Source organism: Gigantopelta aegis, chromosome 12, assembly GCF_016097555.1.
Source record: "Gigantopelta aegis isolate Gae_Host chromosome 12, Gae_host_genome, whole genome shotgun sequence".
NCBI classification, from domain to species: Eukaryota; Metazoa; Mollusca; class Gastropoda; order Neomphalida; family Peltospiridae; genus Gigantopelta; species Gigantopelta aegis.
This window is the reverse complement of record NC_054710.1, coordinates 18854224-18872790: the sequence shown is the minus strand read 5'-3', so window position 1 is coordinate 18872790 and position 18567 is coordinate 18854224. Positions and strand designations below refer to the sequence as shown.

The 18567-nt window shown below is 37.6% G+C and overlaps 1 protein-coding gene across 4 annotated transcripts in view; it reads right to left on the bottom strand.

Moving 5' to 3' along the window:
- LOC121386787 overlaps window positions 1-18567 on the bottom strand; it is a 103978-nt gene that overhangs the window by 47791 nt on the left and 37620 nt on the right. For 3 of the 4 annotated variants that reach the window (XM_041517801.1, XM_041517802.1, XM_041517805.1), the window contains exons 14-19: window positions 16074-16261; window positions 13659-15524; window positions 12027-12134; window positions 7649-7722; window positions 5601-5749; window positions 1131-1145 (exon numbers count right to left, since the gene is read on the bottom strand). In XM_041517801.1, coding sequence (XP_041373735.1) covers window positions 1131-1145; window positions 5601-5749; window positions 7649-7722; window positions 12027-12134; window positions 13659-15524; window positions 16074-16261 — 2400 coding nt within the window. The remainder of the gene's footprint in view (window positions 1-1130; window positions 1146-5600; window positions 5750-7648; window positions 7723-12026; window positions 12135-13658; window positions 15525-16073; window positions 16262-18567) is intronic. The other variant, XM_041517804.1, reaches the window with a different exon arrangement.

Below are 18567 nucleotides of genomic sequence, written 5' to 3'. Positions count from 1 at the left end.
TACCAGTCTGTTATACATCAGACCTTCATAATCTTCATACAAAAATGCACGTCTCTGTATGTATTACTTCCTGAGATAATGGGACTTGAAATATAGCACAAAAATTATAATGGCAATATTCATGCTGAATTTAACACCTACCACTGTTAGCAAAATGAACATTTCTCAAAAACTACTTGGAATACAGAGCCAACATTTTGGATTTTTTCATGTGGATGACTTTGGAATATTTTATACAAATTTCAAGTGTTTGTTTTGTTTAATGACACCATTAAAGCACATTGATTAATTAATCATTGGCTATAGGATATCAAACATTCTGACTCGTAGTCATCAGAGGAAACCTGCTACAGTTTTCCATTAGCAGCAAGGTATCTTTTATATGCACTTTCCCACAGAAAGAAAAGCACATTTGACAGCTTTTGACCAGTCATAATGCACTGGTTGGAACAAGGAAAAAACTTGATCTGTTGAATGGATGCACCGATGTGGTTCAACCCTCTGATCCAGCCAATGCACCACAACTGCTATATCAAAGACTGTGGTATGTGTTATCCTATTTGTGGGATGGTGCATATAAAAGATCCCTTGCTGCTAATCAAAAAGAGTAGCCCATGAAGTGGCGACAGCAGGTTTCCTCTCTCAATATCTGTGTGGCCCTTAACCATATGTCCGACACCATATAAACGTAAATGAAATGTCTTGTGTGTGTCGTTAAATAAAACATTTCCTTCCTTCCAATCCTCTTGACGCAAGTGCTCAACCGACTAAGCTAAATTCTGCCCCAAATTTCAAGAGAATTTGAGACTGAAGTGTGTGTGAGACCTTAAATACTGGTTGAACTGAGTTGGAATGACCTTGAAGCCAGTACATGTAACATATATGTATACTCAACAAAATTAATTAAGAGCCAATAAATATTTTCAGCATTTTATTTTAAGTGTTTTTAAAAAATACATAAACTATGTCGAGTTGTGATTTGTTTTAACCTGGAAAATGATGCTACTACAATGATATGACAGTAGCAATGACTGGCCAAAAGGTTTACTGCTGCTTCGTTCATTTTGTTGAGTGCATAACAAGTGAAATAAAATTTAATGAACGTTTTAAATTCGAGTATAAAAATTTACCAGTTGAATGCTCAGCTGGAAAAATTTAAATAATAAAATCAAATATTGTTGTTTATAATAATAATTCTGATGACCTTCCCCACACACCTCAATCATTATGTTATACTGATAGAAAACAAAAGAAGAAGGAAAAAAGTTTGTTTTATTTACGACATGATTAGAGTACATTGATTTATTAATTATTGGCTATTGGATGTCAAACATTTGATAATTTTGACATATAATCTTAGAGAGGAAACCTGCTACAGTTTTCAATGAGTAGCAAGGGATCTTTTATATACACTATCCCACAGACAGGATAGCACATACCATGGCCTTTAATATTACTGATAGAAAGAAATGAATTGCATGAACATGTTACCTCAAAACTGAAGCCACAATTACCAAAAAAAGGCACAATGCATCAGCACAGATAGTAATTGCCACAGCCGTGATATCAGAGTTAACAGTGACACCGATAGTAATTGCCACAGCCGTGATATCAGAGTTAACAGTGACACCGATAGTAATTGCCACAGCCGTGTTATGAGATTTAACGGTAACACCGATAGTAATTGCCACAGCCGTGTTATGAGATTTAACGGTGACACCGATAGTAATTGCCACAGCCGTGATACGAGATTTAACGGTAACACCGATAGTAATTGCCACAGCCGTGATACGAGGTTTAACGGTGACACCGATAGTAATTGCCACAGCCGTGATATCACAGTTAACAGTGACACCGATAGTAATTGCCACAGCCGTGTTATGAGGTTTAACGGTGACACCGATAGTAATTGCTACAGCCGTGATACGAGGTTTAACGGTGACACCGATAGTAATTGCCACAGCCGTGATACGAGGTTTAACGGTGACACCGATAGTAATTGCCACAGCCGTGATACGAGGTTTAACGGTGACACCGATAGTAATTGCCACAGCCGTGACACCGATAGTAATTGCCACAGCCGTGATACGAGGTTTAACGGTGACACCGATAGTAATTGCCACAGCCGTGATACGAGGTTTAACGGTGACACCGATAGTAATTGCCACAGCCGTGATACGAGGTTTAACGGTGACACCGATAGTAATTGCCACAGCCGTGATACGAGGTTTAACGGTGACACCGATAGTAATTGCCACAGCCGTGATACGAGGTTTAACGGTGACACCGATAGTAATTGCCACAGCCGTGATACGAGGTTTAACGGTGACACCGATAGTAATTGCCACAGCCGTGATATGAGGTTTAACGGTGACACCGATAGTAATTGCCACAGCCGTGATATGAGGTTTAACGGTGACACCGATAGTAATTGCCACAGCCGTGTTATGAGATTTAACGGTAACACCGATAGTAATTGCCACAGCCGTGATATCAGAGTTAACAGTGACACCGATAGTAATTGCCACAGCCGTGATATCAGAGTTAACAGTGACACCGATAGTAATTGCCACAGCCGTGTTATGAGATTTAACGGTAACACCGATAGTAATTGCCACAGCCGTGTTATGAGATTTAACGGTGACACCGATAGTAATTGCCACAGCCGTGATATGAGATTTAACGGTGACACCGACAGTAATTGCCACAGCCGTGATATGAGCTGCCACAGGTCAGGCATGGCTTTAGATCTCACTAATTTGGACACAATGGGCACTTTTGTCCTTTCTTAGTGCAGGACGGTCATTTTAGTTCAGTACTGTCATTAACAGCTGCTGTAGAGTTGTCATTATTCAGAAATGTATTTCAAGTTATTTTAATATAATTAAACTTAATATTTCAGTGGTTTTGAGGTAAAATATTTTTAGGTCAGCATGTTTGTACTTAATTTGGGCATGATTTATTCTGGGCACAATGTTTATCAGCTTGACTTTGATGCAATCTAAAGCCATGCAGGGTTTTAACCGATGCCATTTAAACAAAATGCTGCATAAAGTTTAGTGCCGTCAGTTGAAGGCATAATGTTTGGCTTTTAATTGTTTCTTTGCTGCAAGTTTTGATTTACAATTACTGTAGGCAGACTTAAAATGCCACAGGTGAGCATTTCTACTATGGCAAAAACCTACAAACCTGTCTGGAATATGCTGCATTGTAACATGTTTTCGACTAATAAAATTTTGTAATAACTACTATTACATATTAAATATATTTTCGTGCTTAGAATATCAATGTCAATATATTCAATGTGTTTTTAATCATCCTTATATTTGTAGGTAGCCCATAAATGACTATATATTAGGAAATAAAATGAAGTTGACCTAGTGCAAACAATAGGATCATCAGAAACTGGTTTTTTTAATATACAAACTCTAATATTTTATTTTTAAGATTTATTTAATATGTAATTAAAGTTGTTAAAAAGTCTCTGTTGGTGGAAATCATCGTGAAAGCTTAACAATGGCAGACAAACTATGGATAGTCCCTTTAACCTTCTCATTATTGGATTAATTTCTGACAAAAAACACAATTACTAACATATTTTCACTTAAATTGTTTATAAATATGTGTGGCTGCATGGTCAAAAAAAAAGAGGTGTTTTTGAAGGAATAAGATAAAGCACATACTACAGAGCACAATTCTGTTTTAATTATGAAAATTGGACGAAAACTTTCCGAAATATTGAACTTTTTGTACAGACAATTATGATTTTTTCCAAAGGACCATCTTTGAGAAAATGAAGTCCGAAGTTTTACACAAAAAACCTGATTCATTATTGCTTGAAATCTTCATTAATAATAATAATATATGCCAACCAAGTTATTCTGTACTCTGTAACCATGTAATATTTGTTTTAACAGTATATGCCATTGACAAGAATTTATATTGAACCTCCATTATACATCCCCCCCCCCCCCCCCTTTATATAATAAAAAAAAAAAAAAAAAAAAAAAAAATGCGCATTAGTATCCACCAACAATAAAATGAGAAACTATCAGTGCTCACACCAAATATGAATGCTATGACTAGACAGGAATATTTAGTCAAACATAAGTCAATAGTTCTCCAGCTTTGAACATACAGTAAGTTCTCACATACCAGGTTGTAACACGGCCAGGGTAATGAGCCCGATGACCACCTTGATTTCAGTAAATAGATTTGTTTGATTCGAAATCCGATTCTGACTCACTCTGATTCCTACTTACAAAGTAGTCCATAATAATGTCTTGTAACACATCGTCAGAAACAATGTTTCTCATACTGGCATTGATGTTTAACAGCGAATTCAACTGGCGAGCCACCACAGCTTCCTTTGTCATTACACATGCTGGTCTCACGGGCGCCGCCATTTTCTCAATTGATACCGTGAATCGAGCAGGCACTTGTTTTTTTACATGTTTGTCTTGATTTAGCTCGATTTAAATACGTTTCACGTCTCGCATTACAACATACACAGTCTTAGTACTACTTCAAATGCATTTTTACTTCATAAATTGAACAGACGATCACACGTTTTTCTTATTTTGTAGTTTGGGAAAAAGTAATTGTTGAATTTTGCCACAGAAATTGTCTCAATGCACATTACTCCTACGTGACAAATATATCTGCACACTTGCTATATTTAGAAAGTAGAGTTCACGACCTTTCCAGTGGTATGCAATACTTGGCGTTGAAAAGTCCAAGATTTTATAATAAATTCAGCCAAATAAGTGATTAATTCTTGCGTAATTAAAGACAATTAGAATTTGACAGGCTGTACACAATCACCAAATAACATGTTTTATTGTTTTATTTTAGGAAAAACTATGTATTAGTATGAAAGTTAAGTTGTTTTAAAAACAGTTTGTGCTAAAAACGAAAAGAAAAAAAAAAATCATGTATTTTATTGTAATTGGCTGTTATGCGATACTACAATGCGCGACATCCGGCACCTTTTGTCGTGCAGCCACACATATATAAAATAAAGTTTATATATGAATCAGTAAGTACTATTTTCATGGGTTTTTTAATTTTTATGATTTTTATATTTTAGATCACTTAATATTGATTAAAATTAGGCAAAAATGTACAAAGTCGTGTATGCACATTTGTGGCCAGATGTACATTATTTCCAATAACTGTTTTTTTCTTACCAGAATTTGTTTTGGAAACAAACTACGATTCATATCCCAATATTTTGTGATGTTCATTGTTGGTAAAACTGTAAAATTATTATCAAATTAGCTGTCACAATAAGCTATCAATTGATGAAAATGACAGCAACATTTCACCACTGTTACCAAGTGAAAATACTTGCCAAAATCAACTTCTTCAATTAAAAATGTCCAGGTATTTCTCACACAAAAAATAATAATTAAGCAGCCATTATCAAGATTAGTCTCAATCAGTGTTGTTCTATTATTATTTTGGTCAGTGCTGTGTACAAAACAGCGGGCAATATGAAGGAGTGAATGTACTGTATGCAGTGTGTCGGCTTGTGTGACATTAGGTAGGGCAACATATCTCGCCTGCAGTAGTTAGAAAGTTACGTTCAAAGAACCTACCCATAGGAACAACAACTTTATCAACAGGATTGTTCAGCAGGCGTTTGAAAGGCGATGGCTGTGGAGATATGGGCAGCTCCTCACGCTCTAACCACTGGGCATACGTGTGGTCATCGGTAGGGGGCAGCACTGCATCAGGAAGCATACCACTGAAAAAGTAAACCGTAACTGTTACTTGGACCATTCTGTTTTAACAAATACAGTATAGTGAAGAATGTTTTGTTACACATTTTAAGAACTACAAATTAACTTTTTTCATACATGGATTACAAAATTATTAAAAAAAAAAAATAGAAATAAATATTTTATAACTGAAAATGACCAGTTCCATACTATTAATATAACAATTACATTTTATCCATATTCTTGTTACCAATTATACTCTGTACCGACGCTATATACTTAAAACTTGTCATTTAATTGTACGTTGTAAATACTCTGAATTATCAGTTATACGGACTTCAACTTCTTGGTAATCATTTAATTGTACGTTGTAAATACTCTGAATTATCAGTTATACGGACTTCAACTTCTTGCTAATCATTTAATTGTACGTTGTAAATACTCTGAATTATCAGTTATACGGACTTCAACTTCTTGTTAATCATTTAATTGTACGTTGTAAATACTCTGAATTATCAGTTATACGGACTTCACCTTCTTGCTAATCATTTAATTGTACGTTGTAAATACTCTGAATTATCAGTTATACGGACTTCAACTTCTTGTTAATCATTTAATTGTACGTTGTAAATACTCTGAATTATCAGTTATACGGACTTCAACTTCTTGTTAATCATTTAATTGTACGTTGTAAATACTCTGAATTATCAGTTATACGGACTTCAACTTCTTGCTAATCATTTAATTGTACGTTGTAAATACTCTGAATTATCAGTTATACGGACTTCAACTTCTTGTTAATCATTTAATTGTACGTTGTAAATACTCTTAATTATCAGTTATACGGACTTCAACTTCTTGCTAATCATTTAATTGTACGTTGTAAATACTCTGAATTATCAGTTATACGGACTTCAACTTCTTGTTAATCATTTAATTGTACGTTGTAAATACTCTGAATTATCAGTTATACGGACTTCAACTTCTTGCTAATCATTAATTCTGCAGGATGGGATTTAGCTCAGTCGGTAGAGCGCTCGCCTGAGGTGCTTGCATCATAGGATTGAACCACCTCAGTGGATCCATTCAACTGACTGGGTTTTTTCTCGTTTCAACCAATGCACCACAACTGGCCCAAGGCCGTGGTATGTGCTTTCCTGTCTGTGGGAAAGTGCATCTAAAAGATCTCTGATGACTATGAGCAATAATTAAATGTTTGACATCCAATAGCCAAAGATTAATTAATCAATGTGCTCTAGTGGTGTCTTTAAACAAAACAAACTGTAACTGTCTTATCATCAGTTATACAGACTTCAACATGTTCAATCTGATTAAAATTAGCTCTACTGGTCTACCAGTAGATCTAACAGCATTGCGTGGACTCCCATGTCCAGGTAACATTTCATCAATAAATAACAATTTTAATATCGACCAATTACACTTCGCCTTTTATAGCGTTATTCGGGAGATACAAATTCTAAAAATATCGGGTGGGACTATTTATGCAATCGGCGAACTTGTTGGTCTATTTCAACATTGAAAAAACTGAATAAAATCTGGATTAAAACAGGCGGAAAAGTGTAGTAATAAAATCTGGATTGTATACTAGTATAAACAGATTTTATGGCTATACCATCACAGGTTTTTTTTTCCATCTTGAAACAAATTTTATATAAAATTTTATATTGCAATTAGTTTCCGACATACTTCGTAATTCACCCGAATCATTTCATATACCCTCAACATAATCCCGAATGTTTTCAAATTCTTTTCAAATCACTGGCATGATTTTGCAAGTAAGGTTTCGACTGGTCGAATGAAAGGTCAACTGGACATGAGCTCCAACGGGCTGCTGTTAGATCCACATGTAATAGTGGAGCTAATTTTAATTAGATTGCAACGTGTTAATCATTCATTCTGCTTACTCTGGCAAGTTGCGGTTGTGTTCCCAAAGCTTGCAAGTGTTCACGTTAAACCATGGGAAGGCCTTCTCCATTTGCTGCAGAAAACAAAACATAGAGTGAAAATCTGATTGTACATTTACACTAGTTCAAATCAAATAACATCAAGTTACTGGCCAGATGAAATGACGTTTCATTACAACAAGTCCTGTCACACATCTCAAAACTAAAGTGACGCTGAACACAGATTTCAATTATTTGAAGAACAAAGATGCTACATTTGTCTTCAGCAGTCAAAAAATCAATGTTTTTTCAATGGTACCAAACAATACATGTTTTTAAATGGCATATTATTTTAGTTTAATAAATGTTTCATGTTTCGTAAACTCTATTAACGTGCCTCTATCCAATTAAGGTTCAGGCACATCTCTCCCACACTCAATCTCTGGCATGGCCATTGGTCGAATGTGGGGCAGATAATAATTGTTGACCTGACAGTGTGTGTCATTTTATTTACGAGTCACCATGTTCTATATTTAACTTACTTTAATAAATGTTGACCTGACAGAGTGTGTCATTTTATTTACGAGTCACCATGTTCTATATTTAACTTACTGTAATAAATGTTGACCTGACAGTGTAATTTTTTACGGGTCATAATGTCATATACTCTTCAAAGGAAGAAATGCAAAACCACATTGTCGTAACATTTGGAGAATTGATTTAATTATTGAATGGTGAGTCCGATAATTACCAAATGTTGCAGGATTGTTCACAATTCACTCTAGTCCATTGTGAGTAAGTGATAGGACACACCACCAAGGTCAAGGTCATCTGGAGTCAATACCGGGTGTGGCCTCTGCGTGTGTTGACAACTGCCTGGCACCGCCTGCCCATTGAAGCAACCAGAGTACGGATGACGTCCCGGGGGATGGTGGCCCACTCGGCCTGCAAGGCTGCTGCCAGCTCGGGCAGGGTCTGGGGCTGTGGTTGTCGCTGTTGGAGGCGTCGGTCCAACTCGTCCCATAGATGCTCAATTGGGTTCAAATCCGGTGATATCGATGGCCAAGGAAGGACATTAATGTTGTTGTTCTGTAGGAAAGCCGTTGTGAGACGTGCTGTGTGAGGCCTGGCGTTGTCATGTTGGAACACTGCGTTGGCGTTGGCCATAACTGGAACGATGTGTGGCCGGAGGATCTGGTCAATGTAGCCCTGTGCATTCAGGTTGCCCTGCACGTGGACCAGGTCAGTTCTGCCAGTGTGTGAGATGGCTGCCCACACCATGACACTACCCCCACCGAATCTGTCCACTTCCTGCACGCAGTTTGCCGCATAACGTTCACCACGACGCCTATACATGCGACATCTTCCATCATGACGTCGGAGCAGAAATCGGGACTCGTCACTGAACCACACCTGTCTCCATCGCAGTTGAGGCCATTGTCGATGAATCTGGCACCACTGCAGTCGGAGTCGACGGTGTTGTGGTGTTAAGATGACACCTCGAACTGGACGTCTGGCACGAATTCCTACCTCACGTAGGCGGTTCCGTACGGTCTGGTCGGATATCCTGCGCAAACCTGGTATTGCTGCGGCTGTGGAGGTGGCAGTAGTCAATCGTTCCCGAAGGTGGCGTACCCTGATGTAGCGGTCCTGCCCGGGGATAGTGACCCGTGGTCGACCGGATCTAGGGAGGTCACGTGTTGATCCATGTTGCTGGTAACGGTCCCACAGTCTGGAGATGGTGCTTGGGGACACATGGAATGCCCTGGCAACGGCCGTTCTGGATTCGCCTGCGTCTAGTCGGCCGATGGCATTGTTTCTCTGCGGTTCACTGAGATGTGGCATGTCCTGGATTGTCAACTGTCGGCCAGATACAGAGGCCAGGCAAGCGAACACCCTGCACTTTTATACTGTCGGTGTTCATGTTGCACGTGCAAACAACGCACGTGCAGTGGTGACATGGTTTGCACGTGGCTGCGTTTTTGCGAATATTCACATTTTGGAACTTTATTGTACAGTAGCTGCGTTTTATCGAATGTAACCGTGGGAATGTGTTTGGGACATGCAATGACCTTATATTCACAAAGCATGAACCGGTAGGAAACATAAAATCGGAGTTATAACCCATTTGTACCCTTTTGCGTTTCTTTTTTTGAAGAGTATATATTTATTTTACTTTAAACTAAACTGCAACAAGAGCCTTGTGTGTTGGAAAGATGCATACCCAGACCACCAACACATACTGACACTTTAACAAATGAAAAACGCGTAATTTTAGAGTTAATAAAAAAAAAAAAGAAGATTATTCCTGCTATCTGGGGGCAGCCATTTTGTTTCATTTTTGTGACGTTCGGTGGTATAGCTTGGAGCGAAGTGAGGTCAGCTCCGTCCAATTTCTCTATGCACAGTGTAAACAAACGCTCTCATTTACGACAAGGCGCTTCGCTTTTATCATCCTGACTTGTAAAACAACATAAATGACTTGATTGTATAAAATAGGACGGCTGGTCCATTACGATTTGAGGTTATCACACAATACCCTGTGATCTTAATAAAAGAGGCACGTCTTTTTAATGTGTCTAGACACAGTGTCTGGGGACCGTCTAAATATACACCTGCCAATCAAGAACCACAGGTACAGGCCACAAAAAGAAAAGACCAATTAACCAAGAAAACACTCCGACTATTATTTCAGTATGTGGGTTAATTTATGTACAAAACATAATAGTTATTTCAACACTTTGACAATGGTGGTTTATTTTGTACTGACTTTATAATTTTTTTACGTCACAATGTCCTGTATTTAATTTACTTTAATAAATGTTGATCTGACAGACTTTATAAAAAAAATTAAGGGTCATAATGTCCTATATTTAACTTACTTTAATAAATGTTGATCTTACAGACTTTGTCATTTTTTTTACGGGTCATGTCCTATATTTAACTTACTTTAATAAATGTTGATCTGACAAACTGTCATTTTTTTACGGGTCATAATGTCCTATATTTAACTTACTTTAATAAATGTTGACCTGACAGAGTTTGTCATCTTTTTTATGGGTCATGTCCTCATAGCTGCCAACATTTAAAAACGGGAAAGAGTAATCATTTTCGCGTGAATTGTGACTCGTCGTATAAACCCTTTTGCTGTGTAAAACATCCAGATATTTCTTTATGAATTGTTTTATCGCTGGCCTCAACGATGTCCTGGTGTTTCTTCGTTTTGATGCGCCTTTGGCAATCATTTTTCCCGCCATGGGCAACAGAAAAATCAACACGACATAAAGTGCAAAATGCACTAGTATTACTAACAGAACTGGCCTTCAAAACAGGCCACTCATTGCTGTAGTCCTGTTTATACTTCTGTACTACTTTTGGCTTTTTCTGAGCTTTGCACAGTTCATATGGCTCTGATAGTTCGCGTTTTTTCGACATCTTTACAAAATGGCATCGTTTCACAAGCTACGTCTATCCCGAAGTGCGTTGCGCGCGCAAAAAAACTTCCATGCTCATTTGCGGCTAGTTGGGAGAGTCCAATTTATGTGATTCGTAGGGGCAGTAGGTTATTAAAAAAAAAAAAACCCCAAAAACAGCAAAACGCGGATTTGCCGTAATCTTTCAGATTACGGGCGTAATGGCGTAATAAGAGATGGAAAATCGTAATGATTCCGCATAAATCGTAATTGTTGGCAGCCCTGTGTCCTATATTTAACTTACTTTAATAAATATTGATCTGACAGACTGTCATTTTTTTACGGATCATAATGTCCTATATTTAACTTACTTTAATAAATGTTGACCTGACAGAGTTTGTCATTTGTTTACGGGTCATAATGTCTTATATTTAACTTACATTAATAAATGTTGACCTGACAGTTTGTCATTTGTTTACGGATCATAATGTCCTATATTTAACTTACTTTAATAAATGTTGACCTGACAGAGTTTGTAATTTTTTTATGGGTCATAATGTCTTATATTTAACTTACATTAATAAATGTTGACCTGACAGTTTGTCATTTGTTTACAGGTCATAATGTCTTATATTTAACTTACTTTAATAAATGTTGATCTGACTGAGTTTGTCATTTTTTTACGGGTCATAATGTCCTATATTTAACTTACTTTAATAAATGTTGATCTGACAGTTTGTCATTTATTTACGGGTCATAATGTCCTATATTTAACTTACATTAATAAATGTTGATCTGACAGAGTTTGTAAATTTTTTTACGGATCATAATGTCCTATATTTAACTTACATTAATAAATGTTGATCTGACAGAGTTTGTAAAAAAAATTTGGGGTCATAATGTCCTATATTTAACTTACATTAATAAATTTTGATCTGACGGTTTGTAATTTTTTTATGGGTCATAATGTCCTATATTTAACTTACTTTAATAAATGTTGATCTGACAGAGTTTGTCATTTTTTTACGAGTGACCGTGTCATCCATGTTCAACGCTGCCTGTATGATGTTCACCATGTCTTCACTGAACTCTTCCTGCAGGAGGAAAAAAACAAAATTTATTGATATCACTACTTACATTGTGTATGTAAATAAGTAAAATACTGTTACATGCATCAATTGGTATGGCAATGAATTTTTGTTTTACGATTCCAATATTATGTAATATATTATGTAATATATATAGGTATTTTTGGATTCTATCTCATGTTTCATTTTTTACCCAAAATCTGGATTCACACCAGCATAGAATCCTGTGTGCGCGAGTGCAAGCACATGTTGTCTGAACGTATACAAATGTATGTGCATATATGTGTATATATGTGTGTATATATGTGTGTATATATGTGTGCATATATGTGTGCATATATGTGTGTATGTGTGTATATATGTGTGTATATATGTGTGTATATATGTGTGCATATATGTGTGCATATATGTGTGCATATATGTGTGCATATATGTGTGTATATATGTGTGCATATATGTGTGCATATATGTGTGCAGGGCTCAAACTTAATGAAGGCAATTGCTGTTGGTGACATGTAAACTGCCGTCAGTTGGAGGCGTCACCTATGGCACTTCTGTGCCACCAGATAAAAATTACTGCCGTCGGTAAAGCTGCTCACCGATGGCAAAATGTATAAACATGTATAAACATTATCTGCTAGTATTTAACACGGACGTTTGGGTCCTTCTTGGAGTTAATGGGCGTTTTGTTCGTACCAAGCAATGGAACTATATTTAGTCATGCGTGTACCCTGTGTTGTTGCATAATAACTTGGGCAACTTGACTCAGAAACACCAGGTTCCGTTAAATGTTAGCTTATGCTAGTAGTCCATGATTCCATTTATAATAAATTCTTGTTTATTGAAGTTTATTGACTTACATACAGAAAAATAACCTTTCAGTCAAATTTAATTACTGCAAAAGTTAGCTTTAAAAAATTCTGTCGGCATACTCAAAATTGCCGTTGGTGGGCCCTTTCACCGACAGCAATTTATTTTTTAAATTGCCGTGGGTGACATTCACATTTCTCTCCCTTTGTATGTGTGTGTGTGTGTGCATGCGTGCCTGTGTGCCTATGTGTGTTTTATTTATAATCGATCATTGGAACATAACTAGACAGTGCATCTCAACATATAAAGAAAACAAGAGTACCAGTGATGTACATGATACACCCATCAGAAGTTTGATGGGAAACCATATCTATATTAATGTTACAGGTGTGATTGAATTATAATTATGTTAAATTTTTGCAATGGGATGGAAGAAGTTTAATTTGGATCAACCACCATCCCAATTTGTTCCTGTATGCAAGATTTGGTCCGGACAATGATTTACTGTCACGTGCAGTAGACTATGAAAAGTAGGTCACAGTGACCTAGTAATAGTATGCGACATACCGCCATCCCAAGTTGTTCCTACATGTGAGGTTTGATGGTCCTGTATGCATCTGTATGCAAGATATGGTCCGGACAAGAAAAGTTAACAGACGGACGTAAGGACAATGCCATACCATAATATGACCCATAGATGGACGTATAAAAAACACTCACCACAGTTTTGTACAAATTTGCTTCAAGTTTTTCCCTCACGGCTGCAAAATCTTTGGGAAATTCTCTCCTAGCCATCCTCTTGTTCAAATAATCCATCGTCTTGGGACTGAGGAAGTGAACGCCTGCCTTCTTGCTGGAAATCGGCACGCCCTCGGGACTCGACATCGGCTCGCTGGGGTGTGACAGGGTTTCCGTGGAGTCACTGACAGCACCATCGACTACCATTGCTTTCTCTAGACCTCGGTTACTGATGTCAACAAGACTGGTGAAAGGACCAGATGCTTCAGTCTGTACAGCCGAGAACAGAGATTCCACAGTGGCTGGTATCCAGTCAGAAGATGAAGCTGCTGCACCTGTTTTATTACTACTACTTGCAGTTTGTGATTCTCGAGTTTTCTCAACACTATTTATAAGTTCCTCTTTAAGCTGTTCGGAATCGTCCATCTCAGAATTTGTTAAACTGGCAACACAGTTCGTTTCCTGCATAACAGTTTTGTTTATGTCATCCTCATCTTGCTTAATTTCATTGTCCACTTTAATTTCCAATTTGGAATTACTGACATTCACCTGTACAACTGTATTAGCTTCGGAATGCCAATTTGATTCTCGTCTCTCAGAATCACATTTTGATTCTTGTATTTCTGAATCACATCTCTTCTTCATCGCGTCAGTATCAGATGTGGATTGCATTTCCTCAGACAACATAACCCTCGGATTAGTCAGTTCTGATCTTGCAAATAAGACCGATTCATTTTGTGTACTGGTCGTTTTTTCTGCCATTACTTGAGAACCAGTTTCACAGACAGAAGCCGACACCGAATGGTCTGCAGTTTTTCTCACAGAAACATCAAGTGAATCTAAAACTGAATTTTTTTCGGGTGAATCGTCAAACATGTCGGACATATTCTCCGTGGGGTCATATCTCACTTTCATTGAGATCTGAGAATCTGGTGTCCCGCCCGATCTCAATATAGGTCGAATCAAATCACGCCGGTTAAAAAAATCATCATTGTTTTCAGCTACCTCTGGTGACAATGCCACATCAGTCATCTCCACATCTGAAGACAAACTAGTTTCATCGGCTGGGTTCGCTTTTAAAGATTCCGTCGACCTTAGGGCAGCATCCACTTTTACATCAGAAAACACTGTACTTTCATTGGCTGCCTCACTTTTTGAACACTTTTCATTGGTTGAAACAATGTCAGGATACTTTTTACTGGTCGATGCAACAGAACATTGTTCATTTATCGAATCGCTTTCATCATGTGTTAACTGAATTTCTTGATTTTGTTTATTAATAAAATCAACATTAGAAGATGTTTCAAGACAAGATGCATCCGTTTTATTAGTCAGTTCACTTACAGGGCGCATATTACAGGAGAATTCAACTGATCCATATTTGGTACTAGCAGATTTCTCATTTACATATTCTGTAGATGATCCTTCTATGGTTTTACTTTCAGAAATTGTTTTTTGATCACTAAATTCTGTATCACAGACTAATGAAGACTTCTCTAAAAGATTATTTTCACTTGCACTGACACTCTCTTCTCTACCATCACTAACACCATCCAATGAGGAAATACCTATTTCCATGGCAATGGTATTAAAAATATTTCTAGGTTCCTTACAAATCCCGTGGGTTTGAGTGGGACTTTTTGAAACACTAGAACCACTGTCCGTTTCCATGGAAGCACATTTATCCTCACCAGACAAAGATGGTTTGATGTGTTCTGTTGGTGATGTGTCAGATTGAGAAATATTTTCCATGTGTGATTTCGACCTAGTGTTTTGTTTGTGAGTGCTTTCAGCAGCCTTTGACTTTGGTGACAATTTCTTCTTGTTTTCCTGCAATCGTTTTTCTTTCTGTAATAAAAATGTTACAGTTAAAAAAAAAAGGAAAGGAAAGAGTAATGAATTGCAATTCTTTCATCCTTAGATATGTAGGAGAGCTATCCCATGACAGAGCTATGACATGATTATGCTTAGCATGGGGAGTATGACATCATTGGTAATACATGAGTTAAAGTTTGTTTTGTTTAACGACACCTCTAGAGCACATTCATATATTAATCATGGGAAGGAAAACGAAAACAAATAGAAGGAAGGAAGGAAATGTTTTATTTAACGACACACTCAACACATTTTATTTACGGTTATATGGCGTCAAGACATATGGTTAAGGACCACACATATATAGAGAGAGGAAACCTGCTGTCGCCACTTCATGGACTACTCTTTTCGATTAGCAGCAAGGGATCTTTTATATGCACCATCCCACAGACAGGATAGTACATACCACGGCCTTTGTTACACCAGTTGTGGAGCACTGGCTGGAACGAGAAATAGCCCAATGGGGCCTTTGACGGGGGAACAAATGGAAAGTAAAGGGTGTAATACGAAGATGTAACTCACCTCTGGGTCTATGTTAATGAGATGGTGAGAACACTTCATGTTGAGAAGACCGAGCAAGACGGACTTCAGTCCACCATAGAAGGCTTCGTTCAGCATCACCTCCCAGTGGGCGGGTCTCTCCGTACAACACATCTTACATGTGTAGTGAACGTCCTCGGGCAGTTCCGACAATACCTGGTACATCTCGTCTGAAACAGTCAAAACGTATCTAAGTATCAGAGAAAGACAATCCAACAATACCTGGTACATCTCATCTGAAACAGTCAAAACGTATCTAAGTATCAGAGAAAGACAATCCAACAATACCTGGTACATCTCATCTGAAACAGTCAAAACGTATCTAAGTATCAGAGAAAGACAATCCAACAATACCTGGTACATCTCATCTGAAACAGTCAAAACGTATCTAAGTATCAGAGAAAGACAATCCAACAATACCTGGTACATCTCATCTGAAACAGTCAAAATGTATCTAAGTATCAGAGAAAGACAATCCAACAATACCTGGTACATCTCATCTGAAACAGTCAAAATGTATCTAAGTATAAGAGAAAGACAATCCAACAATACCTGGTACATCTCGTCTGAAACAGTCAAAACATATCTAAGTACAGTCAGTAATACCGGAAACATAATTTTTGTTTAATAACACTACTTGAGTACATTGGCAATATACTAGTTGTGTACCATTGACTGGAATATGAAATATATCTATGGGCCCACAAACAGGGATTAATTTCCGATTGAAAAGGCATCAGTCAAGTGTCCCGCACCAATAGAATATATAAATGCAGTGTTCTTGATAAACAAGTGGCTATTACACACGGTGCCCTGTATAACCATTTGACTGTAAATATAATTACTGAATATGAACACTACTACTTACCTCACCCCATTGGGCTATTTCTCGTTCCAGCCAGTGCTCCACAACTAGTGTAACAAAGGCTGTGGTATGTACTATCCTGTCTGTAGGATGGTGCATATAAAAGATCCCTTGCTTCTAATAAAAAAGAGTAGCCCATGAAGTGGCAACAGCAGGTTTCCTCTCTCAATATCTGTGAGGTCCTTTACCATATGTTTGATGCCATATAACAGTAAACAAAATGTGTTGAGTGCGTCGTTAAATAAAACATTTCCTTCCTTACTTACCTGACAACTCCTCACACTTGACGTGAACCCACCATTTGACTAAGTATAATGACAGAATATCAACACTGCTACTTACCTGACAACTCCTCACACTTGACGTGAACCCACCATTTGACTAAGTATAATGACAGAATATCAACACTGCTACTTACCTGACAACTCCTCACACTTGACGTGAACCCACCATTTGACTAAGTATAATGATAGAATATCAACACTGCTACTTACCTGACAACTCCTCACACTTGACGTGAACCCACCATTTGACTAAGTATAATGACAGAATATCAACACTGCTACTTACCTGACAACTCCTCACACTTGACGTGAACCCACCAGTTGACTAAGTATAATGATAGACTATCAACACTATTACTTACCTGACAACTCCTCACACTTGACGTGAACCCACCATTTGACTAAGTATAATGACAGAATATCAACACTGCTACTTACCTGACAACTCCTCACACTTGACGTGAACCCACCATTTGACTAAGTATAATGATAGACTATCAACACTATTACTTACCTGACAACTCCTCACACTTGACGTGAACCCACCATTTGACTAAGTATAATGATAGAATATCAACACTATTACTTACCTGACAACTCCTCACACTTGACGTGAACCCACCATTTGACTAAGTATAATGACAGAATATCAACACTGCTACTTACCTGACAACTCCTCACACTTGACGTGAACCCACCATTTGACTAAGTATAATGATAGAATATCAACACTATTACTTACCTGACAACTCCTCACACTTGACGTGAACCCACCATTTGACTAAGTATAATGATAGACTATCAACACTATTACTTACCTGACAACTCCTCACACTTGACGTGAACCCACCATTTGACTAAGTATAATGATAGACTATCAACACTATTACTTACCTGACAACTCCTCACACTTGACGTGAACCCACCATTTGACTAAGTATAATGATAGACTATCAACACTATTACTTACCTGACAACTCCTCACACTTGACGTGAACCCACCATTTGACTAAGTATAATGACAGAATATCAACACTGCTACTTACCTGACAACTCCTCACACTTGACGTGAACCCACCATTTGACTAAGTATAATGACAGAATATCAACACTGCTACTTACCTGACAACTCCTCACACTTGACGTGAACCCACCATTTGACTAAGTATAATGACAGAATATCAACACTGCTACTTACCTGACAACTCCTCACACTTGACGTGAACCCACCATTTGACTAAGTATAATGATAGAATATCAACACTGCTACTTACCTGACAACTCCTCACACTTGACGTGAACCCACCATTTGACTAAGTATAATGAT